The sequence below is a fragment of the Spinacia oleracea genome, chromosome 3 (genome assembly GCF_020520425.1).
Source record: "Spinacia oleracea cultivar Varoflay chromosome 3, BTI_SOV_V1, whole genome shotgun sequence".
Classification (NCBI taxonomy): Eukaryota; Viridiplantae; Streptophyta; class Magnoliopsida; order Caryophyllales; family Amaranthaceae; genus Spinacia; species Spinacia oleracea.
This window is the reverse complement of record NC_079489.1, coordinates 905,497-933,232: the sequence shown is the minus strand read 5'-3', so window position 1 is coordinate 933,232 and position 27,736 is coordinate 905,497. Positions and strand designations below refer to the sequence as shown.

The window sequence follows — 27,736 nt, the reverse complement described above, 5'->3', positions numbered from 1 at the left end:
TCTTACTTCCTTACTAGACTTGTCAAACGGGTCGGTTGGGTCGGATTGTAAAACATTAATATCGCGTTCAGGTCGGTTATTCTGAGGTTCAGGTTTACAAATATGAAATATTTGTTTAAGATCCAAAAATTCGGGTTTGGATCGATCCAACGGGTTGAGGGATTTTAAAACTCATATTATATATATTTTCATTATTTTGGGTAATAAAAATACAAAATATGTGCATAAATTAACAATTTTTCATACACAAGCTTATATTTAGTCAAATTCAACCATAAAAATGACGTATAATTCAAATCAAAAAATCATATTATACCAAACAATAACAATTCAAATCAAAATCATATTACACCCCAACAATAATAATTCAAATCAAAATCATATTACACCCCAACAATAATAATTCAAATCAAAATCATCGTGTTTAACGTGCTTAAAATTATTCATAATTTCATTTAATACTATAAATAAATACATTGAATTCTAATCGATCGAGTCAAAAAGGGTTCGGTCGAATTTTCACCCATTACTTTTGACTTGTTCGGGATCGAATAAGATCGGGTTACAGATTATAGATCTTGATCAAGACCCGATATTTTTGGGTCGGGTCGGTTTTCAAGTCAATTCGATTTTTGACATGTCTACCCCTTACATAACATCTCCTTAAGATGCAGCACTTCAATCTAACTTGCTCATATAATACCCAATTACAGTCCTCGATAAGTGAAGAAATAACTCAATAAGAGAACATGGTTTCCAGCAACAGCAGTAATAATGAGTGGACTTACACAGAATCAGACATAGCCAAAAAATTCTCATTCTTCAACCTCCTAAAAGACGGCCGCATCCACGTCTTCACCTCCCTATACGAGCGAGCACCACCGTCAGACCACCCTGTCACCACCCCTGGCGTCGAAACCAAAGACATAACAATCTCCCTTACCATCTCCGCTCGAATCTTCCTCCCTTCTTCCGCCGCCACCACCACCACCACCACCAACAAACTACCACTCCTGGTTTATTTCCACGGTGGAGGCTTCTGCATGCAGTCTGCCTTTTCTGTGGAGTATTCCCTCTTTGTTTCTCAAATTGTTGCAGAAGCCAATGTGATTGCTGTTTCTGTTGAGTATAGGCTGTTTCCAAAGGACTGTATTCCTGCTTGTTATGAAGATGGTTGGGGTGCGATTCAGTGGGTGGGGTTGCATTGTAAGGGTGGTGGACCGGAATGTTGGATCAATGATTACGCTGATCTTGGGAGGGTGTTTGTTGGTGGTGATTCTGCCGGAGGGAATATCACTCATAACTTGGTAGCTAAGGTAACCGGATACCCGATTTTTCGGATCATGAAAATCATGATCCGAGTCGATCAAACTCGGTTTAGCTGGATATCTGGTTTAATCGGATCGGATATTCGAATAAATCAGATCCGATAAATGGGATACTAATTCTTAATACCTTATGAATAAGCTCTTTTATTCTCTTCTTCTTAATAACCACACATAATTAATTATACTTCTAGTATCCAAAAATCATAGTAAGTTAATTACACTTATATTATTTCATCTTAATAATCACATATGATATAGTAAATTAATTATACTTATATTATAACCAATGTTATAGTATATCATATATAGATAGTAAATTAATTATACTTTTAGTATCCAAAAATCATAGTAAAATTAATCATACCATGGCTTATTCGGTTATCATTTTTTATTTTCAGTTTTCTATTTTTTATAAAACTAAAATTCACAATATGAAAAAACAAAAATTAGTTTTAAATTTTGTGTGGTTAATTTTCAAAATCAACATATTATTATGGGTATGCCTATTTTTAGTTAATGGCGGTCCAATCTAATCATAAATCGACTTCTAAAATCAAAATACAAAAATGAAAACTGGCAGTGATACTGAAAGGGTCCTTATAAGAGTTTGCAAGAGTATATCTTTCTTGTCGGAAATATGGGTATTCATTTATTCGGATTTTTTTGCTCACCCGGTAGGTTGCAGAAGGACTACCAGAGAATGTTAGAGTAGAAGGGATGATCTTAATCCATCCCTTCTTTTGGGAAGGTGAGGAGATGTGGATGTTCATGTGTCCTACAAACAAGGGTCCCAAGGATCCTAGGCTGACGCCCGCCGTAGAGGATCTGGCTAGGATGGGGTGTGACCGGGTTCTAGTGCTGGTGGCCGAAAAGGACGACGAGCATTTGTACGAGGCAGGGAAAAAATACGCCGAGAACCTGATCAAGAGCGGGTGGAAAGGTACGGTGGCGGAGTTGATGGAGAACAAAGGGAAGGAACATATTTTTCACCTTTATGATCCTTTGGATCCTGAAGCCGTTGCTATCCGACAACGCATCTCTTCCTTTATCCATCATCATCATCCAGACAATAAACATGGTAATACGGATGTATTACCATGTTTAAATGGGTTTTAACACGAACTAATTCGCTTAATAACCGGTCTCCATGGCCTTAATCTTTTTACTTAATACTTTAGTTAGCAATTTTTTTTTAAATAAACCTAGCTAGCTCGTTACTAGAGGATCGAGTACGTGTGGATTCGGACTTTTCGATTATGTTATGTTCATTAGTTGTTGTTCTTGTTATGTGAAATAAGTACATGTAATCGTTGTACAATTTTCATTGTGTAACTTATTTGATTTGAACCAATCTAAAAAGTCTAAAATCTACTTTTTATCGATTTTTTTCCCCTAAGATACTCCTTTTTAAAGGATTGTGAGAAAGTTGAACACACGTGTGTAACATATTAGTTGTATAATGTTTTTTTTTTGGGTTGCATAACTTGCGTTGTACCGTTTCTAAGGAGATCATGGTTATAAAGATGTAAAGGATCCTCCAAAATCCTCATATAGAACTCAAGATCAAATAAAAGATTTTGACAACCTTGACAATCTTATACGTGTATCCAATATTATTATTATTGTTATTATATACTTCGTAGTAGACCTAATTAAAAGGCGGGCTGGGCCGGGGGAATAAAAATATGCCCTTATGTCGGGCCGGGTCGGTATGGGCCAAGCTTCAGGCCAATTTTGTGTGCCCAAAATCCATTATTTCGGACGAAAATTATCGAGCTTTTCGGGCCGGGTCAAATTTATAACTAAATTGTTGTTTTACGTTGTCCAAACCCCGCAATTTTTTTAAAAGTTCGGACCGGACCAGGCCCGAAAAGCGGGCTGAAATATTCTGCCCAAAACCTACTAATTTTGTATTCGTAAAATTATAACCAATTGATATTCCGAAAGTATATATCGTGACGAATTAAACAAGACCCACACGACTATATTTTTCTATCCATAAATCACAAATGATAGTCAAATTGAAATTTGTGAATAATAGTGTCAAATGTCAAAGCGTCCATCTTATTTCAAAACGGAGGGAGTAATTAATGCACTATGATGTAACGGAGTATTTTTTTAATTACCTATAAGCTGTGATGCTGGCATTGTTCTTAGGTTCATGCAAAGCATGATTATCACGTAATTACGTACTAATCGAATAACTTTTAGATTTGGATTCTTTATTTTTAGTAGTATATGTTTTTTGACATTACAGTATCATGGATCGTGCGGAAGTAAAACCCTCTATAGGTATTCACGAAGTATAACTAGAAAGTGGACTAATCTATACTACCTCCGTTTCATTACATTCTTTACGTTTTGAAAAATGTGTGTAAGTGTTAAATTTTTGACCGTAAATTCTCACTATTATATCTACCAAAAATTATCATGAGATATCTTGTGAGATTCGTCTCGAAATGTATTTTTTAAATATCAACTTTTTATATTTTTTTGCCATACAGAACGATATATATTAACGGTCAAATGTGGTACTGGCCGGATTTCGTGTAAATAGTAATGGTAAAGAATTTATTGACACAGAGGTAGTATGCACTAATCATGTCCCTGAACTAATTAAGGACTATTAACACACTAATTTTGAGCATTACTTTTAAAAACGCAGCGTATGGCTTCAAAATGTATAATGAGATTGAGATTAGAATGTAATTTTGTAGGCAAGATTGTAATTGAGTATAAATGAAATTATACCCTCTATATAGCGCATTGAACTACATTCGCCACTCAAAAAATTTTGGGGAATATAGTACATATAGCAGATTAGCAGTGATACCGTACCCTAATGGTCAATAGATCACAGATTCAAATCCCTTCCACACTCATTTAATTATCACTTATATTGTACTTATTACTCACGCGCACACAAAAAGTATCTACAAAACATAAAAGGCAAAAGTATCATTTTAATTTGTTTTTGATTGAGGAACAAAATCATTAACTAATTTCTTACTTTCTCCGTTTCTTTTTGTTCTTTAAGTTTGGTCGTTTGCACGTTTTTTAGCGACTAATTAATGTGTATTGAGATTCTTCTATATTTTTATTTAAATAAGAAAAATTACGTTTATTTATAGTGTTTTCGCTCTTATCAAAATTATGATATTGGAAAAATGAGAAAATTTTAATGTCTCAATAGGAATGTGTGACGGATTAAATGACTCAATGTATTTTAATTGGTTAAAATTATCATTTGACACAAATTTTGATAGAATATTTAACATTTATGTGATAATATAAAAGAAAATGTAAAGAACATTTTAAAACAACCAGAAAGGAAAAGGTAAAGAACAAAAAGAAACGGTGAGATCGAGTAGGAGATATGAAAAATGATTCATTAATTTTCTGAATATAAATATATTTTCAAGTGTATGTATAACGTGCATGTTTTTATTTAAATTTGTTGTGGAATTGAGGTCGTGGTTACGTGCAAATGTTACATACTTATCAATTATCATACCATATCATTGGCACAATATTTTTCCTATATATATGCATGTTCATACTTGGCCATTATTCTTAACCCTTTACAAATAAACTAAAAATAAAATAGCTATAAGCCTAATCCATGGATTCCGGTAACAACCATGGTGATAATAAGGTGGTCTTCAAGTCCGTCCTCTTCAATGTCCTCGAAGACGGTCGTGTCGTACTAAGATTCCCCGGCGCCACGGGAAAGAAAATCCCTCCCTCGGATGACCCTGTTACCGGGGTCAAAATGAAGGACATCCGAATTTCTTCGGATGTATCCGCTCGCGTCTTCTTACCAAGAGGCGAGAGTGGATACACCAAACTCCCACTTCTGCTCTACATCCACGGAGGTGGATTCTGCATGGAATCCGCCTTTTCCGTGGTTTACACACGCTACGTTAGCAATCTTGCTGCACAAGCTAACGTCATAGTTGTCTCAGTCGAGTACAGTCTCTACTCCCCTTGTCGGCCTCTCCCTGCATGCTACGAGGAATCATGGGCCGCACTCGAGTGGGTGGCATCTCACGACAAGGGGTGTGGTCTAGAACCTTGGATCAACAACCACGCCGATCTTCAACGGATATTCGTAGGCGGAGACTCCGCCGGAGGAAACATTTGCCATACATTACTAGCTTGTGCGGGGCGGTCGTTGTCATCGAGGCAACGACCGCTTCCCGAGAGCGTAAGGGTGGAAGGGATGATATTGGCTCATCCTTACTTCGGGATAGGAGGGAGGGACGAGGAAATGTGGTTATACATGTGTCCTACAAACGAAGGTCCTAATGATCGTAGATTGAAGCCTACTTTGGAGGATTTGGCTACAATCAGGTGTGAGCGGGTGTTGGTGCTGGTGGCGGAGAATGACCCTATGAATGTCGCCGGAAAACGGTACGTGGAGGATCTGATCAAAAGTGGATGGAAAGGAACGGTTGAGATTGTCGAAAACACGAAAAAGAATCATTGTTTTCATTTATACAATCTTGAGGATCAAGAGGCTATTGCTAACATGAGGCGCATTACTTCTTTCATCCATAGTAGTCATTACATAAAAGTTAAGGGTAGTAATAAGAACCCTAATTTGCACCTTTACTCTTCTCTCTAATCTTAATCAAATAAATTATCACCTTATCAATATTTTTTTCTAGCAATAAGATCTTGGCCTTGAGATTAAGACAGATAAGTCACAAGATACAATTCTCTCACCATGTTTGTAATCTGTATAGCCCTTGTTGCTCATTCGCCCTTATTTGTGTATGATAAGGTGTGATCATATGATTCAAAACCATGACTAAACCAAAATTATCATCTAACTTATACAAGAACAAATTAACAAAGAACAAGAACAACAAATGAACAAAGTATTTCCAGTTCATGTCATTAGATTACACCTTAATCTAACCTTGATTATTGATAAACACATCAACAAACAACCACAAAATATCCATATTATTCCACCAATCAAATCGGAAATTAGAATGTGCACCCGATTGCATGTAACTCTATCGCAATCGACATCATTACAAATTTGTAACTTTAGGCATTAGTGCAAGGCTCATAAGATTCAAAACCATGACTAAACCAATAAATTATCATCTAACTTATACAAGAACAAATTAACAAAGAACAAGAACAACAAATGAACAAAGTATTTCGAGTTCATGCCATTATATCACACCCTAATTCTAACCTCGATTATTGATAAACACATCAACATACAACCATATAATCTCCATAGTATTCCTCCAATCAAATCATAAATTAAAATATACACCCAGTTGCATGTAACTCTATCGCAATCGACGTGATTACAAATTTGTAACTTTAGTCATTAGTGCAAAGCTCATATATATGATTCACAACCATGCCTAAACCAATATTATCATCTAAACTTATACAAGAACAAATCACCAATTCACAAACAACAAATGAACAACAAATTTCGAGTTCATGCCATTAGATCATACCTTAAAATCTAACCTTGATGATTATTGTTGATAAACGAACCGATCCGACCTCGAATAGCAACAGCCTCAACATCAGTATGATCAAACATATGAAAACAATGATCCTTTTCTTTATTCACAACAATCTCAAGATCCCCTTTCCAACCACTCTTGATCAACTCATCTGTGTACTTCTTCCCTGCACCGTACAATCCATCAATCTCAGCCAGAAACACCAACACCCTACCACACCCGATCCTAGCCAGATCCTCTACAGCAGGTTTCATTCTACGATCAGCAGGTCCTTCATTTGTAGGGCACATATACATCCACATCTTATCATCTTCCCCAAAATAAGGGTGGATTAATATCATCCCTTCGATGGTTGCGTCCCCGGGGAGCCCTCCTGCAGACTAAAAGATGAAAATTATTAAGTACATCCGGATGCACGGTACACACGGGTGCATGTAATATATTATAGACTAAATATGGTTGTGTATTGCACAGGCCCTACCCGGCCCGGCACAAAAAAAGCCCAACACATACACACAAAAAACACAGCCCGACAAGAGCACGAAGTCGTGGGCCGCATTTTTTTGGAAAAAGCACAACAAGGCAGGGTATAACTCGGCCCGGAACAACAACCACGCTAGGTTTGTAAAGTTAGGCTTAGGCATGACGGGCCGGCCTTGATCCAACACCAAAGACCGTAGTGTTTGGCACTGTTTTGAAGTTTTCGGCCTGGCCCGATATAATGTGTGACTGGCATGGGCCCAATCCGTTTAGGCACAAGTCCGTGCCTTGACAGGAAGCCCAGCTCAGCTCGGCCCGGCCCGACCCCGGTCCAACACAAAAGACCGTAGTATTGGTCCCTGTGTTGAACTTTTCGGCCCGGCCAAATACGTGGGACTGGTGTGGGCCCGATCCGTTTAGGCCCACGCCGCGGCTTGGCACGAAGCCCGACCTGACCCGCCCCGGTCCAACACGAAAGACCGTAGTATTGGGCCCTGATTTGAACTTTTCGTCCAGCCCAATACAATGTAAGACTGGCGTGCGCCTGATCCGTTTAGGCCCACGCCCGTGGCTTGGCACGAAGCTCAGCCCACAGCCATCTTGACTATAGACCCTCCCTTCACATATCAAAAGGTGCACCCGGTTGTACGTAGTTGTACATGAGCTGCATACAACCGGGATAAAAAGCTAGCTCTACATGAGCTACATATAACCGGATTAAAAAGCATATCTTTACCATTAAAAAGCATATATTCAATTTAAAAGCATATTTTTACAATTTAAAAACACATTTTGTTAAGAAATTTTTTTCACCTACCTTAGCTAATAAGGTGTGAGAGATGTTCCCTCCTGCAGAATCCCCGCCGACGAAGATCCGGCGACGATCGGCGTGGTGTTGATCCACGGTTCAGATGTAGATGCTAACCACTGTAGCGCCGCCCAGGAATCGTCGTAACACGCCGGAAGTGGCCGCGCAGGGAAGATGCCGTAGTCGACGGAGACGATGATGACGTTGGATTGGGAAGCGATTATGGAGCAGAGCCGCGTGTACTCCTCCGCGAAGGCGGAGAGCATACAGAAGCCTCCGCCGTGAATGTAGAGCAGAACAGGGAGTTTTTCGGTGGTGGATGAGGCGGAGGAAGGGAGGAAGACTCGGACGGAGACATCGGTGGTGATTTCGACGTCTTTGACTGAGACGCCGTAAGTGGAGCCGTACGACGGCGGGACTTCTGGTGGAGATGGAAGTAAGATGTGGACACGGCCGTCTTTTAGGACGTTGAAGAAGAGGAATTTGTGGGCGATGTCTGAATCTGTGTAATTCCATTCAGATGGTGGTTCAGATGTGATGGTGGTTGAAGAAGACATGGTTTTATCTGCTGGTGTTGATGGTGGTGGTTGGTGGTGGCTGTTTAGCTATCGGGATTTTGATGAGAGAGAAATGTGGCGGTATAATTAAGGTTAAGGTGATTGGATTTGCTGTTTTTTTGGGGAACGCAACGGGGATGGTGTGATTTTGGGTCTTTTGACTGTTGTCATCCGTTGACGTTTTTTAATGAATAAATATCCAATAAACTCGCCTAGTTATACGGAGTACTGCGTATTGTTTTTAAAGTAGGTAAGAAAAAATGACACATATTGAATCGGTTAATCAACCTAACATAATAGGTACGTCCGGGTGCATGTAATAATTTTCAGGTTATCAACTTTTATTTTAAGTAGCCAACCGGATGCTAATCTTAATTATGCAGGTCAATGTTTTGAAAAACTCTCAGATGCACAACTGATGAAATTCATTATTGGTTCAGTGGTGATTGAGGCTGATCTTGGTAGGAAAAACCCGTATTCGATCCCCCGCGACAACAATTGAGAGGGGAATGGAACATAACCACCCATAACTCGCTCCAAATCCATATTAGTCCCTATTGGGGTGCTAACACCAAAAAAATAAAGGAATGTTGTTCAATCTTGTGACTTGAGTTCTCCGCCAACTTGTGTCGATTAAATAAGAAAAATGTTGGTCTATGGTCATCCTAGTTACTTAAAATTTCATACGATAAGGCAATAAAAAACATCATATGTTATGGTAAAGATGGTTGTGGGCTGTGTTTCGTGCCTGAATGAGCTTCGTCTATGCTAAGTCCATCTTTTCCTTGTCGGGTTGGGTCGAGCAAAAAATTTCAAAAAGGTGGCTCATTCACGGTCAAAGCCCACATGCCTTCATGCCTAAGCTTAATTCACACAATTTAACGTACTTTGTTGCAATGGGTCGTGCCTTGACGTGTGTTTTCATGAACTTTGGGCATGTGCCCTGTCCTGCCGTACCGTACTTTTTAGTGTTGGGTCGGGTCGGGCCAGCCCAGTGTCATCTTTACGTTATGGCGATAAATACCTCATACAGTAAGACGACCAAAACAACTGACCCATGGTATCTCTACATTGTCTATAAAACTGACAAGAAAGTTCTTACCTTGACAAACCATGATGATGGAAAAGGCTATCTTCCGCCATTGATTTTTATGGAACGAACTCGAACTCAGTTTCCAAATTAGAGCAAATATCCCCTCGCCTTTTCTTTGCTCTGTGGAAGGTGAAGAATAAGCAGATCCTGATTCCTGAATGAAAGAAGAGAACTTATAGCAAACCACTAAGGCCCTGTTCGGCAAAATTAGCGGTAGCGGGTAGCGGTTAGCGGTTGAGTAGCGGGTAGCGGTTAAAGTAGCGAGTAGCGGTGAATAGTAGCGGGTAACGGTTAGCTGTCAAAGTAGCGGTAACTAATATGAGTGTTCGGTAAAAGTAGCGGTTGATATTATAAAAATAAAAATAAAAGCAAGAATATTATTTAAAACTTTATTATAAATTTGTCAAACGCTACCCGCTACCTTAAACGCTACTAATTTTAACGTTTGACAAAAGCTACCCAACCGCTACCTAAATCGCTACTTTACCAAACACTTACAAATTTTACAAGTAGCGTCTTGACTAGGTCAAAACGCTACCCGTTACCTCAAACGCTACCGCCGAACACGCCCTAAGTAAATTTACAAGCAACATTCATTCTTGCAACTGCATTTTTCTTACCATCATTGAACTGTTATATCAATAGTACCTTCCTTCATGGATTCAATCTTGCTGTAAAAAACTCGGATATAATAGCATACAAGAAGGCAATAACCATGGGTTTAATAATATTTACAGCATTACATCTGCAATGAATGCTGGCCCGGCCTGAAAAAGTACGGGTTTGGGCAACATGTATGCATTTTCAGACCGAAGCCCGAACCCGGTCCAAAAAGCCAAAAAAACCTCGTTTCGGACCAAAACCCCGTACCAAATTTATGGGTTTGGTAATGAGTTTTTGTGTGTAAAGCCAGGCACGACCCGAAAGTACGGGTTTGAGCAACTTGTACGTATTTTCAGACCAAAGCCCGAACCCGGCACAAAAAACCCTGTTTTGGCCCGAAAAGCCCGCACCAATTCTGAGTCAGGGCATGAGTTTTTGTGTTAAAGCCCGGCCCAGCCCGAATTTTGATCACCTCTACAAGCACAATAGTAGTAATTTTGGGAAACATGTTTGAAAGAAGAAGAAGACTCGTTATCGTTAACCCAAGTCTGCAGTTGCTTACATTATCAGTAATGTTAATCGGGTGCAGCGCTTTTAATCAGCAGGAGCTGAACATATATCTAATTCAGCATCTCAATTTACATATAAATACAGCATTTAAGTACACTGAACAATAAGAAGACAGATAGTGAAACTGTTAAAGTGTCTATCCTAAACCCAGCAAAGTGCAAGTTCTGAGTCAAACACAATCTCCATACCTGTATTCAATACAGGTCAGATCTTAATCTGTATTTACTTGAATGATGCTATAAATCTCCATCAATTTTATTTATTTATTTATAATTGAACAAAAGCGAGGTATTTATGCTTAAGTCATCACTTCAAATCCGATTTAGATCACCTTAACCTTGATTATTGATAAAGGAAGCGATTTGTCGCCGAATAGCAACAGCCTCAAGATCTGTATAATCAGGAATATGAAAGCAATGATCCTTTTCTTTGTTTACAACAATCTCAACCGTCCCTTTCCAACCACTCTTGATCAACTCATCTGTGTACATCTTCCCTACACCGTACAACCCATCAAACTCACCTAAAAACACCAACACCCTGTCACACCCGATCCTAGCCAGATCCTCTACAGCAGGCTTCATTCTACGATCAGTAGGTCCTTCATTTGTAGGACACATATACATCCACATCTTATCATCTTCCCCAAAGTACGGGTGGATTAATATCATCCCTTTGATGTTTGCTTCCCCAGGGAGTCCTGTAGACCCTACCTTAGCTAATAAAGTATGGGAGATATTCCCTCCTGCAGAATCCCCGCCAACGAAGATCCGGTGAAGATCGGCGTGATCGTTGATCCACGGGTCAGGTCCAGACCCGTTACCGTGAGACGCCAACCACTGGAGCGCGGCCCAGGAATCGTCATAACACGCGGGAATCGGACGTGCAGGGAAGAGGCCGTATTCAACCGAGACAACAATGGCGTTGGCTTCGGTGGCAATGTTGGAACAGAAGCGGGTGTAATCCTCAGAAAAGGCGGATCGCATACAAAAGCCACCGCCATGGATGTATAACACAACAGGGAGTTTCTGTGCAGTGTGTGCACCGGTGGATGATGCAGAGACAGGGAGTAAGATTCGGGCTGAGACGTCGGGTGTTATTTCGACGTCTTTTATTGAGACGCCGACGGTGGAGCCAAAGGAAGGGGGGACTTTCTCATCAGGTGGAACTAAGACATGGACACGACCATCTTTGAGGACGTTGAAAAACAGGAATTCATGAGCAATGTCTGATTCTGAGTAGTTCCACTCAGATTCAGCTGTGTTTGTGTCTGTGTTTGTGTTAGAAGACATGTTTGTCTGCTGTCTGTGTGTGGTACTGATCTAGATTTGGATGGAATGAAAAAATAAAGAATTTCAGCAATACAATTAAAGACGGATCAGTCACTGGTGTGATTTTGATTGTCCATCCACCTGTTGACTTTTTTTCTACCCCATATTATATTGGTAGTTGGGAGCTTGGTATTTCCTGATTTAAGTAGTTGATGCTGGTGGTACTTGTTAGCATTCATTTTCAATCATATTGTAATGTAAAAATCTACTTCCTCTGTCCCTTAATACTCACCCCGTTTCTATAAATGACATACTTTTACTAATATTATATCATTTCTCTCTTAACCATGGACCCACATATATTCCAATCCTAAAAAAACATTAAAAATTCAATATCCCCACCCCCACCCCACCCCACCGCTTTATTTGACATATTTCTCACTAACTAAATTAAAAAAATACTCCACTATCAACTACCACCTACTCCTTCCGTTCCAAAATGTTTGTTACGTTTGGACTTTTGCACGTTTATTAACGTATAATAAAGATTCTTTTGGTTTTTTATTAAAAAAATAAACCAAGTAAAACCTCAATCCACTAATAATTACAACAACCAATAAGATTGTTTTATTTATCAAAATGAACCAATAATGGAAAAGCACAAAGATTGCTAACTTAACATACTTGGGAAATTGTAAAGAAATTTAATGAGTTGAAAAAATTGGACCAATTAAAATTAAAAGTTGGCACAAAAAATAATATTATAATAAGTTTATAAAAGGAAAGATTCCCCCATGTAACAAACATTTTGAAACAACCTAAAAGGAATATGTAACAAACATTTTGGAACGGAGGGAGTAATAAATTATTTATGCATATCTAGATTTCAAGTAACAGTGCATGTAAGTATGTAACTATACCTCATACGGGTTGGTGTTTCATGAATATTCGAGAAACTCATCTTAGTTAGTAGTTGGGAACTTGGAATTTCCAGATTAAGTAGTTGATGCTGGTTTTAGCATTCATTATCATATTGTAAAAATACACTTCGTATTATACATCAATGAACTCCTAATACGAGTAATTATTTATGTGAATCTAGATTTCAAGTAACAGTGCATGTAAGTAAGTAACTATACTGCCATACGGGTTGGTGTTTCATGAATACTCGAGAAACTCATCTTAGTTACTATAAATCTATCTGAGTGTTTTGATTCCAAACCGTCCTATAGTCTTACCTAACCACGTAAATCCTCTGACACCCCCTTACATAATCAAAAAATTGCCCAGTCTAATTCTTCGGAGTATTTTATACAGAGTAACTGCTAGTACATTGCTATTGATAGAGAATATATGTAGAATATTCTTTTCATAGGTTTAGTGCTCCGTATATATTTGATGTAAATTGTTATTATGTCGGGTTTCCTATAAATTTGATTAATTGACCTTACAGTTTCACCTATTTTGTCTTCGTCCAATCCCCAAAAAAAACCTAGATTCAACCAACAATGAAAATCCAGCAGTCTTACTAACATTCAGGAGAAGGAAAGAAGATTGAGATGAATAATAAAACATAATATAGAGTAGAAACAAAATCATGAGATTAAAGGCCATTTTAAGAATTATAGTTAATAGATCAATCACCTGGAAATGCAGAATCTGATTGAATTGGAATGGAACGGACACATTTCTGCAAGATGACAAATTGAATCTGAGCTATCTGCCTGAATGCCTGATCAATGACATAGTAGTTAATTGCAGTGATACCAACTGATTTTTACTTCCATGAAAATGCACAATTTTTCGAAATTTCCCCATTCAAGCTCATTGGAAGCTGCAATGGTATTTTATCACCAACCTTGTACCTGCGCAACAAATGAAGAATATAAGATGAAATAACTGAGCAGAATGTTTCAGAACTGGAACAGAAAACAGAAGCAAATCTCTTGATCCATAGGCTATCGGCAAGGCTATCTCTACATCACCTTCCTTTTTCTTTTTCCTTATTACTCCCTCCGTATTTAATTTAAAAGATACTACACTTTGACCGGCACGTAATTTTAGGAGTGTGATTGAATTTATTAAAATAAGATGAAAGTGGGGTATTGAGTTACTATTTATTGTAAGGAATTGATAGTGGGTGAAATATTTATTGTAGTAAAAAGAGGATGTGAGTAAGTGTTGGGACCACAGGAGGGAGATAAAGATTAATATACTTGGAAGTGGGACCATGACATGCCAAAAATAGAAAGTGTATCTTTTAATAAAATACAGACGGATAAGGAAAGTGCATCTTTTAAATAAATACGGAGGGAGTACATTGTTAAATCGGCAGGGAAGTGCTTACCTTAACAAACATGGAAAAGATCTCAAACCCAGTTTCCAAATTAGAGCAAGTATCCCCCCGCCTTCCCTCTGCCTCTTTGGAAGGTGAAGAATAAGCCGATCTTGATTCCTGAGTGAAAGAGGGGAACTTATAGCAAACCACTAGGTAAATTTACTAGCATCTTCACAATACCACCTTCAGTTCTACTGCAGCTGCATTTTTCTGACCATTAAACTGTTATTTCAACAGTAACTTTCTCTTCATGTATTCAATCCTGCTGCAGACAACTCGGATACGAACGGAATGCAAAAGCGCATAACCATGAGTTTATAGTAGTTAAAGGCTTAAGAATTACATGTACAGTGAATAAATTAAGCAAGCACAATAATAATCTTGGGAAACGTAATTGGAAGATGAAGAAGACTCATTAATCGTTATCATAACCAAATCTGCAGTTGGTTACATTATTAGAAATGTTAAACTTGCAGTGTTTATCATCAGTAAAGCCGAATATACATCTAACTCATCATCTCAATTTCCATAAACATAGAATTACATACACTGAACAATAGAAACACGAATAACGAAACCCTCTATCCTATACCCAGCAAAGTGCAAGCTCTGAGTCAAACACAATCTCCATAACTGTATTCAATATCATAAGATCACCTTAACCTTGATTATTGATAAAGGAAGCGATCAGTCGCCGAATAGCAACAGCCTCAAGATCCGTATAATCAGGAAGATGAAAGCAATGATCCTTTTCTTTGTTTACCACAATCTCAACCGTCCCTTTCCAACCACTCTTGATCAACTCATCTGTGTACATCTTCCCTACACCGTACAACCCATCAATCTCACCTAAAAACACCAACACCCTGTCACACCCGATCCTAGCTAGATCCTCTACAGCAGGCTTCATCCTTGGATCTGTAGGCCCTTCATTTGTAGGGCACATATACATCCACATCTTATCATCTTCCCCAAAATAAGGATGGACTAATATCATCCCTTCAATGTTTGCTTCCCCAGGAAGTCCCATAGACCCTACCTTAGCTAATAAAGTATGGGAGATATTCCCTCCTGCAGAATCCCCGCCAACGAAGATCCGGTGAAGATCAGCGTGATCGTTGATCCACGGTTCAGGTCCAGACCCGTTACCGTGAGACGCCAACCACTGGAGCGCGGCCCAGGAATCGTCATAACATGCGGGAATCGGGCGTGCAGGGAAGAGGCCGTATTCAACCGAGACAACAATGGCGTTAGCTTCGGTGGCGATGTTGGAACAGAAGCGTGTGTAATTCTCGGAAAAGGCGGATCTCATACAAAAGCCACCGCCATGGATGTAGAATACAACAGGGAGTTTCTGTGCAGTGGTGGATGAAGGAAGTAAGATTCGGGCTGAGACGTCGGGTGTTATTTCGACGTCTTTTATTGAAACACCGACGGTGGAGCCAAAGGAAGGGAGGACATTCTCATCAAGACTAGGAGGAGGTAAGACATGGACACGACCATCTTTGAGGACATTGAAAAACAGGAATTCATGAGCAATTTCTGATTCTGAGTACTTCCACTCAGATTCAGCTGTGTTTGTGTCTGTGTTTGTGTAAGAAGACATGTTTATCTGTGGTACTAATCTAGATTTAGATGGGTGAAGAAACAAAGAAATTCAGCAATAAGAAGGGTGTGATTTTGATTGTGTCACCCACCCGTTGACTTTTTTTTTACCCCATATTATATACACACATACAGACATCAGCATCAACTCGCCTAGTTTTACGGAGTATTTTCGTTTTTTTAGGGGAAAAAAAAAGTTGATAAGAAAAATGACACATATTGAACCGGGTTATTGGCACCTATTTTAAGTAGTCAATCCAGCTATAAAGGTCAATGCTTGAGTCACTATGACTCTGATGAGGCTTGACACTGTGACAAGTTACAAAGTGAGTTATCCACCGATTTGTGTTGGTTAAAAAAGAAAAAGAGTGGCCGTCCTAGTTACTCGAAACCTCATACGATATGACAATAAAAAAAACCTCATACGTTATGGTAAAGACTGTCATGGGTCGTACTTCATGCCTGGATGGGATTCGTCCATGCTAAACCCAACTGTTTTGTGTCGGGTTGTGTCGAGCAGAAAATTTCAAAAAGGCAGCCTATCCACAGTCCAAGTCCACGTGTCGGACCGTGCCTTTCATGCCTTGGCTTAATTTGACACGATTTAACGTGCTTTGTCATGTTAGGTCTTGTCTTGTCATATTTTTCCAAAAGAAATGGGCCAAAGCCCATCTAACAGCTCAAGACTTTGTGCGTGTGTCGTGCTTTTTTCATGTTGGGTCGGGCCGGACTGGGCGAGCGTCATTTTAACGTTATGGCGATAAATACCTCATATGATACGGCAATAAAAAAAACCTCATACGATGCAGATAGGTGATTAATAAATACTCCCTCCGTATTTATTTAAGGGATACACTTGGCCAGGCACGGGTATTAAGAAGAAGAATTGAATGAAATAAATTAATAAAGCAAGTAAGGTTGGGTAGATATTTTAATAAGTAAACAAGTTGGGACCATGTCATTTTGGGGGGTGGGAGGTGAGGTGGGTTTATGATTTTTTTTTTAATATGATGGGGTTCATAGGGTAAATTAGATGTATTATTTAATTAAATGGTGGGGTTGATAAGTTACTAAAAATGGCAAGTGTATCTCTTAAATAAATACGGTCGGAAAAGGCAAGTGTATCCCTTAAATAAATACGGAGGGAGTATTCAAAAAACATGTCCTAGTTGCTTGAAACTGTTTCCATTCCAAACTCAACCTATAGTCTTAGGTTTGTCATGGAAATCCTCGAATACCCCTACAAATAATCAAAGAAATTCCTAGAGTCCGATCCTTGCTTTATGGCAATATGTAAAACTAAAGAGGGTGTTGAATATGACTTATGAGTATGTGAAGACTGACAATGTTTCCGATAATATCAGGAACAAAATCTATGTTTTATTATCATATGAATTCTGTAGCCCGGCTCAAAGGCACTGAATCACTGATAGTCTGATACTTCTCTAGTGTTCCTTTTCACTGATCTAGCTGGTGATTTGAAGGAAGTCTATTTTTGTTGTAAACTGGATCACAGTCCCTATTTTACTGATGTAATTTCTAAATAGCCAGAAGTTTTATCCATTGTGAGCATGTACAATGCCCGAATTGTGCTGCGGCGGCTGCCATGAATATGCACTCAGCAACACAATTCTTATCTGATACTCCATAGATCAGCACTCACTCACGCTATATTCTGTATCAACTACTCCGTACAAAGAACTACGTATTATAGTCAGAATCTAGCGTAATGTAGGATTTTTGAACTAAACAAAACCTAGAACCCTGTTTAAAGTACAATAGTTTTTCAATGGTGTCCTTAATCTCCTCATAAACTTTCATCAGAATCATGGTTTTCGTAGCAGTGGGAAACTGGGTATGTAGGAAGACATTTCAGTGGTGTTGCTTGTTAGGCCTAATGATTTTATATCTATCTGTTCTATTATAGGTTTACCCCCATAAGAAAACTCGAGAAAAAAGAAAATACGATCAAATTACTAAGCCACTTTAGTCTAATCAATTCAAAGCCTTAGTAGACGTTCAGCTCGGTTTGGATTTAAGAGCATACGAAGAAGTAATCTTATAACCTAAAATTCAGTGGGAAACTAATACTTAAACCATCCCTATTAACATAAAGGAAAGGCGATTGAGATGAATAATAAAAAGTAATAGAGTACAAAAATTAGCAAGAGTAAAAGCGATTTCATAAGTTAAGTTATTAGGTTAATTACCTGGAAAGGCACAGTCTGATTGAATTGGGATGGACACAGTTCTGCAGGATGACAACTTGAATCCAAGTTACCTGACTGAACAATGACCCCTCGCCTTTTCTCTGCCTCTGTGGAAGGTGAAAAATAAGCCGATCCTGATTCCTGAATGAAAGAGGAGAACTTATAGCAAACCACTAAGTAAATTTACATGCAACTTTCATTCTTGCAGCTGCATTTTACAGAACATCACTGAACTGTTATATCAACAGTAACTTCCTTCATGGATTCAATCTTGCTGTAAAAAACTCGGATACAATGGCATACAAGAGCGCATAACCACGGGTTTAACAATATTTACAGCATTACTTGTGCGATTAATAAACTAAGCAAGTACAAATCACAATAATAACTCTGAGAAACATGTTTGAAAGATGAAGAAGACTCACTATCCTGAAAAAGTCTGCAGTTGCTTACATTATCAGAAATGTTAATCATGCAGTGTTTTTAATCACCATAGCTGAACATACATCTAATTCGGCATCTCAATTTACATACAAATACAGCATTTAAGCACACTGAACAATAAGAAGACAGATAGTGAAAGTGTGAAAGTGTGTAAGTGTCTATCCTACACCCAGCAAAGTGCAAGACCTGAGTCAAACACAATCTCCATAACGGTATTCAATACAGGTGATTAAATCACCTTAACCTTGATTATTGATAAAGGAAGCGATCCGACCCCGAATAGCAATAGCCTCAAGATCTGTATAATCAGCAAGATGAAAGCAATGATCCTTTCCTTTGTTTACCACAATCTCAACCGTCCCTTTCCAACCACTCTTGATCAACTCATCCGTGTACATCTTCCCTGCACAGTACAACGCATCAAACTCAGCCAGAAACACCAACACCCTACCACACCCGATCCTACCCAGATCCTCTACAGCAGGTTTCATTCTACGATCAGTAGGTCCTTCATTAGTAGGGCACATGTACATCCACATCTTATCATCTTCCCCAAAGTACGGGTTGACTAATATCATCCCTTCAATGTTCGCATCCCCAGGGAGTCCTGTAGACCCTACCTTAGCTAATAAGGTGTGAGAGATGTTTCCTCCTGCAGAATCCCCGCCGACGAAGATCCGGCGAAGATCGGCGTGGTTGTTGATCCACGGGTCAGGTCCAGACCCGTTACCGTGAGACGCCAACCACTGGAGCGCTGCCCAGGAATCGTCATAGCACGCGGGAATCGGGCGTGCAGGGAAGATGCCGTATTCAACTGAGACAACAATGGCGTTGGCTTCGGTGGCGATGTTGGAACAGAAGCGGGTGTAATCCTCAGAAAAGGCGGCTCGCATACAAAAGCCACTGCCATAGATGTAGAATACAACAGGGAGTTTCTGTGCAGTGGTGGATGAAGGGAGTAAGATTCGGGCTGAGACGTCGGATGTTATTTCGACGTCTTTTATTGAGACGCCGACGGTGGAGCCAAAGGAAGGGGGGACTTTCTCAACAGGTGGAAGTAAAACATGGACACGACCATCTTTGAGGACGTTGAAAAACAGGAATTCATGAGCTATGTCTGATTCTGAGTAGTTCCACTCAGATTCAGCTGTGTTTGTGTCTGTGTTTGTGTAAGACATGTTTATCTGTGGTACTGATCTAGAGTTAGATGGGTGAAGAAACAAAGAAATTCAGCAATAAGAAGGGTGTGATTTTGATTGTGTCACCCACCAGTTGACTTTTTTTCTACCCCATATTATATAATAAGTAGCTGATGCTGGTGTCTGTATGTGTGTAGATCAAGATTTGGATGAGTAAAGAAATAAAGAAATTCAGCAATACAATTAAAGCAGAGAAGTTACTGGTTTTTGGAGAAGGCAATGGGGAGGGTGTCATTTTGATTGTGTCACCCACCCGTTGACATTTTTCCTACCGCACATTGTACTAGTAGTTGACTAGTTGGAATTTCCAGATTAAGTAGTTGAAGCTGGTATTAGGATTCATTTTAAATCCTATGGTAAAATCTACTTGTATTATACATCAATGAACTCCTAATACGAGTAATTTTCTACGCGAATCTAGATTTCAAGTAACGGTGCATGTAAGTATGTAACTATACCTCATACGGGTTGGTATTTCATGAATATTCGAGAAACTCATCTAGTTACTTTAAATCTATAAACCCGCCCTATAGTCTTACCTAGTCATGGAAATCCTCGAACACCCCCTTATATAATCAAAATATACCTCATACAGGCTGTATATGTATAATATTCTTTTCATAGGTTTATTCTATGTTGATGTAAATTGTTATTATGTTAGGTTCCTTGAATGTAGTATTGTATCTCTTATGAATATGACTGATGAACTTTTCACAGTTTCACCCACTTTTTCTTCATCTAAGACCCTAAAAAAAACCTGGATTCGGTGATTCACCCACCAAAGAAATTCCTGATGGAGGTTTTAAGTGAGTGTCCAGAGGTCTTCCTAAAAGTCAGTAGGACGCTAACGATTAAACCATCCTTATTAACAAAGAAGGAAAGGCGATTGAGATGAATAATAAAAAGCAATACTTCGTATATAGAAATTGTATCAGGAGATTAAAGGCTATTTTCAAAATTCAAGATATTAGGTCAATCACCTGAAAATGCAGAATCTGGTTGAATTGAAATGGACACAATTCTGCAGGATGACAAAGTAAATCTGAGCTATGTGCCTGATCAACGACATAAGTAGTTAATTGCAGTGATACCAACTGATCTTTACTTCCATGAAAATGCACAATTTTTCGGAATTTCCCCCTTCAAGCTCATTGGAAGAGCTGTAATGCTATTTGATCACCAAGCAGTACCTGCAGAAAAAATAAAATAAATATATAAGATGAAACAACTGAGGAGAATGCTTCAGAACTGGAACAGAGAACAGAAGCAAACTTCCTGACCCATGGCTATCGGAAAGACTATCTCTACATTAGCTTCCTTTTTTTTCTTTGTCCTTATTACTCCCTCCGTGTTTATTTAAAAGATACACTTTGACCGGCACGTAATTTAGGAGGGTGATTGAATTTATTAAAATAAGATGAAAGTGGGGTATTGAGTTATTTTTTATTGTAAAAAAATTGATAGTGTGTGAATTATTTATTGTAGTAAAAAGAGGATGTGAGTAAGTGTGGGGACCACAGGAGGGAGATAAAGATTAATATACTTGGACGTGGGACCATGACATGCCAAAAATAGAAAGTGTATCTTTTAATAAAATGCGGCCGAATAAGGAAAGTGCATCTTTTTTATAAATATGGAGGGAGTACATTGGTAAAAAAAGCTGCAGGAAAGTTCTTACCTTAATAAACATGGAAAAGATCTCAAACCCAGTTTCCAAATTAGAGCAAGTATCCCCTCGCCTTCTTTCTGCCTCTCTAAACCGATCCTGATTCCTGAGTGAAAGAGGGGAACTTATAGCAAACCAGGTAAATTTAATAGCATCTTCACAATACCACCTTCAGTTCTGCTGCAGCTGCAATTTTCTAACCATTAATCTGTTATTTCAACAGTAACTTCCTTCTTCATGGATTCAATCCTGCTGCAGACAACTCAGATACGAACGGTATGCAAGAGCGCATAAATATGAGTTTTATTGTAGTTAAAGGCTTAAAGAATTACATCTACAGTGAATAAATTAAGCAAGCACAATAATAATCTTGGGAAACGTGTTTGAAAGATGACGAAGACTCATTAACCATTATCATAAACAAATCTGCAGTTGCTTACATTATCAGAAATGTTAAACATGGCAGTGTTTATAATCAGTAGAACTGAATATACATCTAATTCACCAACTCAATTTCCATAAACATAGAATTACATACACTGAACAATAGGAACACGAATAACGAAACCCTCTATCCTATACCCAGCAAAGTGCAAGATCTGAGTCAAACACAATCTCCTTTAACTGGATGTAATGGCAATAACATATATTCAATCCAGCATCAGTGGAAGTGCTAAGAACAGGAGGCTTATACCAATTGTGCAAGTGGCTCTGATTAAGAAAACCATCATTTTGGTTTTCCTGCGTTTTCATTCTGCAGGTACTTCGAAACACCATATACAACTGTTCCCGCAACAAACAAGACCACCGTGGGGGTGAAAGTTGGGTACAGAAACTTTACCAAGAACTTATCCCACTCTTCTGGAAGAAATCCTGTTGAAATAAAAGAATTAAAGGTCACCAACAGAGGAACCAACATATTTTCAGCCGAAAAGACACTATTGTGGCTGAAATTCTCTTAAAACGTGAAGAATTAGAATATGTTTAAAGGCAGCAATAGTACTCATTAAACTGCTTATTTTCAAAGGGTAGTGGAGAGCAGTGAAAAATTAAAGTTGCCCATCTCAGAACATCAACATTAAGAAAAAATTCCAAAAGAGGGCATAACAAAGTAGGGTTATTGCTTAAGCTAACAGTAAAGGGCGGAATCAGGTCTAGAGGAGACCACCCGTTAGGCCATTAGGCCATTACTACCAACTCTGGCCAGCTTGACCCTAACGTGGAAAGTAGACCTGTTCAACGGGCCAGGTTAGGGCCAGGTCGGGTTGGGCTTAGCCTAATATTTTGCACTTGGGTGCTGAACCTGGTTTTTGATCCTTGAAGCAGTTTTCAGATGATGTATATCCTACAACATTGGACTAGCTTCATGCAACAAAGTATAAGCAACCAGGCTGCTAGTTGAAAATACATACAGTTCCTACCTTATGTTTTTAACATCTATGCCCAATATTAAAGTGCTTTGAATCATCTATCCCAACCCCCCTGTACATGCACACCTACATCTCTCGTGGTAAAGACCGTTCTTGGCATCTCTAAGCAATTTAGCATTAGTAGGCCGTTGTCAGAAGAATTCTCTGTATTCAAAGCATCCCTGAGAACCAAAGCAGAGTTGGTGGTACAAATGTGATTGCTCTGGACACACCAAACGTTGATAATACAAATGTGATTGCTCCGTGCACACCAAACGTTGATATAACATTATTCCATGCTAAAGTTAGAGAACTCGGTGACAATATCAATAACGCCATTTAAAAAACTGAGAGTTACAAATAAGAGCCAAGTTGCCGGGGGCCAAGGGAGTGTTGAACTGTTGATGCAATAACATGGAATTATGTTCACAAAAAGCAAACTCTTTCATCCTTAGCTACTCTTACCTACAATAGCGCTAATGTTCTCTGCATTCTTTTGCTAAATGATTGCATTTACAGCAACATTGATGAACAAAATGCAACTTTCTTTGCTAATGAGATGGAGTTAGCCAGGTTCACCTATGCTAATTCAGTAATTTGCTAGCTCTCATATTCCAGGTAGCCCATCCCATTGTCATGTAACTCATGTTAAAGCTTAGTGTTTTTACGGCGACCTTGACTCAATAACAGTGATTCAAAAAGCCATTACCAAACTATATGACACTTAACTACCAGACACCATTAACAAAACAATCAAAATTTCACAGTACTACCACACAAAACCTCCATTAAGAGAGACAATCCTGCTGCTAATCAGGTTCCTCTGACAAAGATACCCCCTAATCACCGCCTGCTGCCTCGCGTCGCCGGCTTTGGGCGGTTTAGGGAAGTCAAATGTATGCAGTCTATAACACAATTTCCTAAAACCCTTGATTCAAATTTTCCAATACACTAAGAATTCACCCAAATAAACTCCATTTGAACTTGATAATCATATCTCTACGTACAATTAGCAAAAGTTACTAATAAATTCCAAACATAAAAAACCGATTTCCTCTTAAGTGCTTGTTCATCTCCCTCCCCAGTTTCTCTTCCCTCCTTTCTCTCCATTTCCTCTTATTCAAACAAAGTGTACGAGAAAGACCATACTGGAACTAATGTTGACCATCTAAAAAAGGTACCTCCTATTCGCTGCCTCGCCAGGTTCGGGCCGGTATAAGGAAGTCAAATGTATAACACAATTTAAATCCTGGATTCAAAATTAACAATACACTAAGAATTCACCCAAAATAAAACTCCATTTAAACTTGATAATCATATCTCTGCATACTATTAACAAAAGTTTACTAAATTCCAAACCTACAAAACCAATTTCTATTAATAGTATGATCACGAAATGGTTGAAATACTACTGTGACCTCTATTAATAGTATGATCACCAAATGGTTGAAACACTATACTACTGCTAACCCTCTCCCTCGAACAAAGATACCTCCTAATCGCCGCCTGCCAGCACCTGGCGGTTTAGGGAAGTCAAATGTATGCAGTCTATAACACAATTTCTTAACCCTTGATTCAAATTTGCCAATACACTAAAGAATTCACCCAAAAAATCCATTTAAACTTGATAATCATATCTCTACATACAATTAACAACCGTTCACTAACTTCCAAACACACAAAACCAATTTCTATTAATATAGTCACCAAATTGTTGAAATTAAATTGACCTAAATGATAAATTAAGTGCTTAAAACGAAGAACAACATGATTGGTAAATTCCAAACACACAAAACCAATTTCTATTAATATAATCACCAAATTGTTGAAATTAAATTGACCCAAATGATAAATTAAGTGCTTAAAACGAAGAACAATACGATTAGTATATACCTGAGACAGAAAGAGTAATCCCCTGAACAAAAATGACACCACCAAGTCCCAACCAAGTAAGCAAGAAAGCCCTTTCGTTCTCACCCTGCTGCTGACCTTCCTCTGCCCCACCATTCTTATCCAGAAAAGCCGGTTTTTCGACAGGATTCCGGCGTATAATTGACGCTCTCTCCCTCTTCCCCTTCTTCTTCCCGGTTGCCGGTGACGGTTTTGGTGTCTGGACTGGCCCAAACCCTTGCCCGGTTGATGAAATGGGTTTTTTGTCTGAAGATTGCTCAATTGGGTCATTATTAATTGTGGGTTTTGCAGATTGTGACGATGATGATGATGAATCAAGGGAAGTGATGGTGAATCTGGGTTTGGTGGGATGAGTTTTGAAGAGCAGGAGATGAGGTTTATTGGTGAAGCAAGAGGATTGAAGAGGAAGCACTGCCATTTTTGCAGTCAATTTTACTAGTACGGAGTATTATGTTTGAATTGATGGGTTTACATTTTATTCGATTTATTATTAACATTGAATGGAATTTTTTATTTTAAAGAACCACGCAATCATTTTCGACGTGTTCGGCGGTAGCGTTTGAGATTACGGGTATTGTTTTGACCTAGTCGAGACACATCCTTGTAAAATGTGTTAATGTTTGGCAAAGTATCGATTAGGTAGCGGTTATCAGATGAGTGCGTCGAGGCGGATATCGGGCATGCAACAACAAACACATATCAACTAAAAGACAAATAGCTAAAAGACAAAAAATGAAGTACCATTCATGTAAAAAAAGTACCATTCTAATATCATTCTGTAAAAAAAAGTACCATTTGTGTTTAGAAAAGTACCATTTAATTATTTTTTTTGTCCTTTTTCCTATTTTGTCTTATGTTCTGATATGTATTTGGACACACATATCAGATATGTGTTTTTACTTCCTCGTTATCAGATAGTGGTTGGGTAACTTTTATCAAACTTTGGTCAAACGTTTATTAATGAGTTAGCAGGTAGCATTTGACAAATTTATAGTAAATTTTTGAAGAATATCCTACTTTTTGTTTTATTTTACAGTATCAACTAATAGTTTTATCGAACACTTATATCATTTACCCACTACTTTGACAACTAAACGTTACCCGCTACTATTCACTGATATTCGCTACCCGTTATTCAACCACTAACCACTACCCGCTACCCGCTATTCTAATTTTGTTGGTCTGAGCACTAGACGGGACACGAATTTGGGGCAAAGGATCCACACTACCATATCATTAAGTTAAATCAAGTTTCGTTAAATTTTATCAAATTCAACAAATCATTAAATTACTTGGATTCACAATGCATGAAAGTCAAGTCCAATTAATGTCGAAGTTATCACTGAGGCGAGTTGGTCCAATGTGATTGGGAGGATCATGAGAAATGAATCTCCATGTTGAAATAAGAATAAGAACAAATTCATGTTAGAATTCATGATTTATCTCAAAGTCTTAATGATTTTAAATGTTTTACGTAGTACATTTGACCCTTTTATTTTTTTCTACTCTGTATTTTCTATGAGTCTATGACCTCAACTTAGATTTTAACGTTTTTTTTTTGTTTTGTTATGTATGTACTCCGCATATCTCTAACATAGCAAAAAAATATGAGCAAGATCCAATTTGAAATACGTCGTACTTTTATAAAAGAATCTTATAAATTTACAATTACACCATTTCTTGATTTTATGTGTCTCATTTTTCAATATTTCATATTTTATGGATTTATGGCGGATCCAATTCCCTTATTCTCCCTCGTTCCACAAATAACATTTCTCAGTTGCTTACCTCCTGAAAATGATTCATATAACGCTATATGCACATATACTTATCCAGTATCCTCACCTTGAGTCCGACATAATCTTAGTATAAAAGAAAGAACATCACCTATATTATATACACAGATGCATATTAGTATACCCTACATGTTGTACGTTGTATAATATTTTTGTGATTAATGAAATTATCACGAGATTACATTTTTGTCATTATCATTGCGGACTTAAATGACACATTATGCGAGTACTGAGTGCAAACGTAAAATATGAGCAATATGTTATTGTGATAAAATAGTACACTAATGGCACTGGACAAGGCCGTCCCAAGGCACGACAAGGTCCATTGTGAAACAAGCATGTAAAACGCACGACCCCACACGGGCACAACACACGAGTACAAGACAAAACACGCTAAATTGAGTGACACGAGGCTTCGGCACAAAGGCACAACCCAACCCGGCCCGAGGATACGTGAGTTTGAGTCATGTTTGGGCTGCTCTTTTTGAAAATTTGGACAAGATCCGTCACGAAATAAGTGGGTTTTGACGTGAACTGCGTCTAGGGCTGTCAAAAACTGACCCGATCCAACCGATTTCGAATTGACACGAAAAAATCTCACATTCATTCCGCATCAGCATAATGGCCCGTACAACTACATTTTCCGATTATAACCAAACCGACTATATCTGACCCGTAACCGACCGATGACCCGTTGACACCCCTTGTATGCGCCTAGGGCTGTCAAAAACTGACTCCATCCAACTGATTTCTGACAAAACCCGAAGTGACCCGAAAAAAATTAAATTCTCACATTCAATCTGCATAAGCATAATGGCTCCGTACAACTACATTATCCGATAAAATATGAACCGGTTTTACCCGACCCGTAACCGATTGATGACCCAATTTGACACCCTGACTGCGCCTGTACAGGCCCAAGACACCCGGGTTCGGCACAAAGCCCA

At 38.6% G+C, this 27,736-nt stretch overlaps 6 protein-coding genes and 1 pseudogene across 7 annotated transcripts; 2 read left to right on the top strand and 5 right to left on the bottom strand.

Moving 5' to 3' along the window:
- The first annotated feature begins 667 nt into the window (after window positions 1-667).
- On the top strand, window positions 668-2,941 carry LOC110782232 (probable carboxylesterase 5). Its single transcript, XM_056838219.1, has 2 exons — window positions 668-1,316; window positions 2,007-2,941. Exons 1-2 carry the CDS (start codon window positions 750-752, stop codon window positions 2,442-2,444), a joined length of 1,005 nt encoding a protein of 334 aa, XP_056694197.1. The 5' UTR covers window positions 668-749; the 3' UTR covers window positions 2,445-2,941.
- Window positions 2,942-4,950: 2,009 nt separating this feature from the next.
- LOC130470691 (2-hydroxyisoflavanone dehydratase-like) lies at window positions 4,951-5,955 on the top strand. Its single transcript, XM_056841217.1, has one exon. The coding sequence runs from the start codon at window positions 4,951-4,953 to the stop codon at window positions 5,953-5,955; it is 1,005 nt and encodes a 334-aa protein (XP_056697195.1).
- A 611-nt stretch (window positions 5,956-6,566) lies between these two features.
- On the bottom strand, window positions 6,567-8,955 carry LOC110782270 (2-hydroxyisoflavanone dehydratase-like; annotated as a pseudogene).
- Window positions 7,071-18,344, bottom strand: LOC130469231 (probable carboxylesterase 1). 2 transcript variants are annotated; one of them, XM_056838218.1, is made up of 4 exons: window positions 14,559-18,344; window positions 13,856-14,076; window positions 9,777-10,062; window positions 7,071-7,209 (listed from the first exon to the last, which is right to left on the bottom strand). In XM_056838218.1, the coding sequence occupies exon 1, from the start codon at window positions 16,153-16,155 to the stop codon at window positions 15,208-15,210; it is 948 nt and encodes a 315-aa protein (XP_056694196.1). In that variant the 5' UTR covers window positions 16,156-18,344; the 3' UTR covers window positions 7,071-7,209; window positions 9,777-10,062; window positions 13,856-14,076; window positions 14,559-15,207. The 2 variants fall into 2 exon arrangements, with proteins under 2 accessions (XP_056694196.1, XP_056694195.1); XM_056838217.1 differs by having other exon boundaries at window positions 9,777-9,921.
- On the bottom strand, window positions 10,880-12,574 carry LOC110782388 (probable carboxylesterase 1). Its single transcript, XM_056838216.1, has one exon. The coding sequence runs from the start codon at window positions 12,230-12,232 to the stop codon at window positions 11,273-11,275; it is 960 nt and encodes a 319-aa protein (XP_056694194.1). The 5' UTR covers window positions 12,233-12,574; the 3' UTR covers window positions 10,880-11,272.
- A 288-nt stretch (window positions 18,345-18,632) lies between the features above and the next one.
- Window positions 18,633-20,597, bottom strand: LOC110782387 (probable carboxylesterase 12). The gene has a single exon (XM_021986529.2). The coding sequence runs from the start codon at window positions 19,984-19,986 to the stop codon at window positions 19,048-19,050; it is 939 nt and encodes a 312-aa protein (XP_021842221.2). The 5' UTR covers window positions 19,987-20,597; the 3' UTR covers window positions 18,633-19,047.
- Window positions 20,598-22,055: 1,458 nt separating this feature from the next.
- Window positions 22,056-25,467, bottom strand: LOC110782269 (protein LPA2). The gene is made up of 2 exons (XM_021986386.2): window positions 24,976-25,467; window positions 22,056-22,546 (listed from the first exon to the last, which is right to left on the bottom strand). Exons 1-2 carry the CDS (start codon window positions 25,409-25,411, stop codon window positions 22,401-22,403), a joined length of 582 nt encoding a protein of 193 aa, XP_021842078.2. The 5' UTR covers window positions 25,412-25,467; the 3' UTR covers window positions 22,056-22,400.
- Window positions 25,468-27,736: the final 2,269 nt, after the last annotated feature.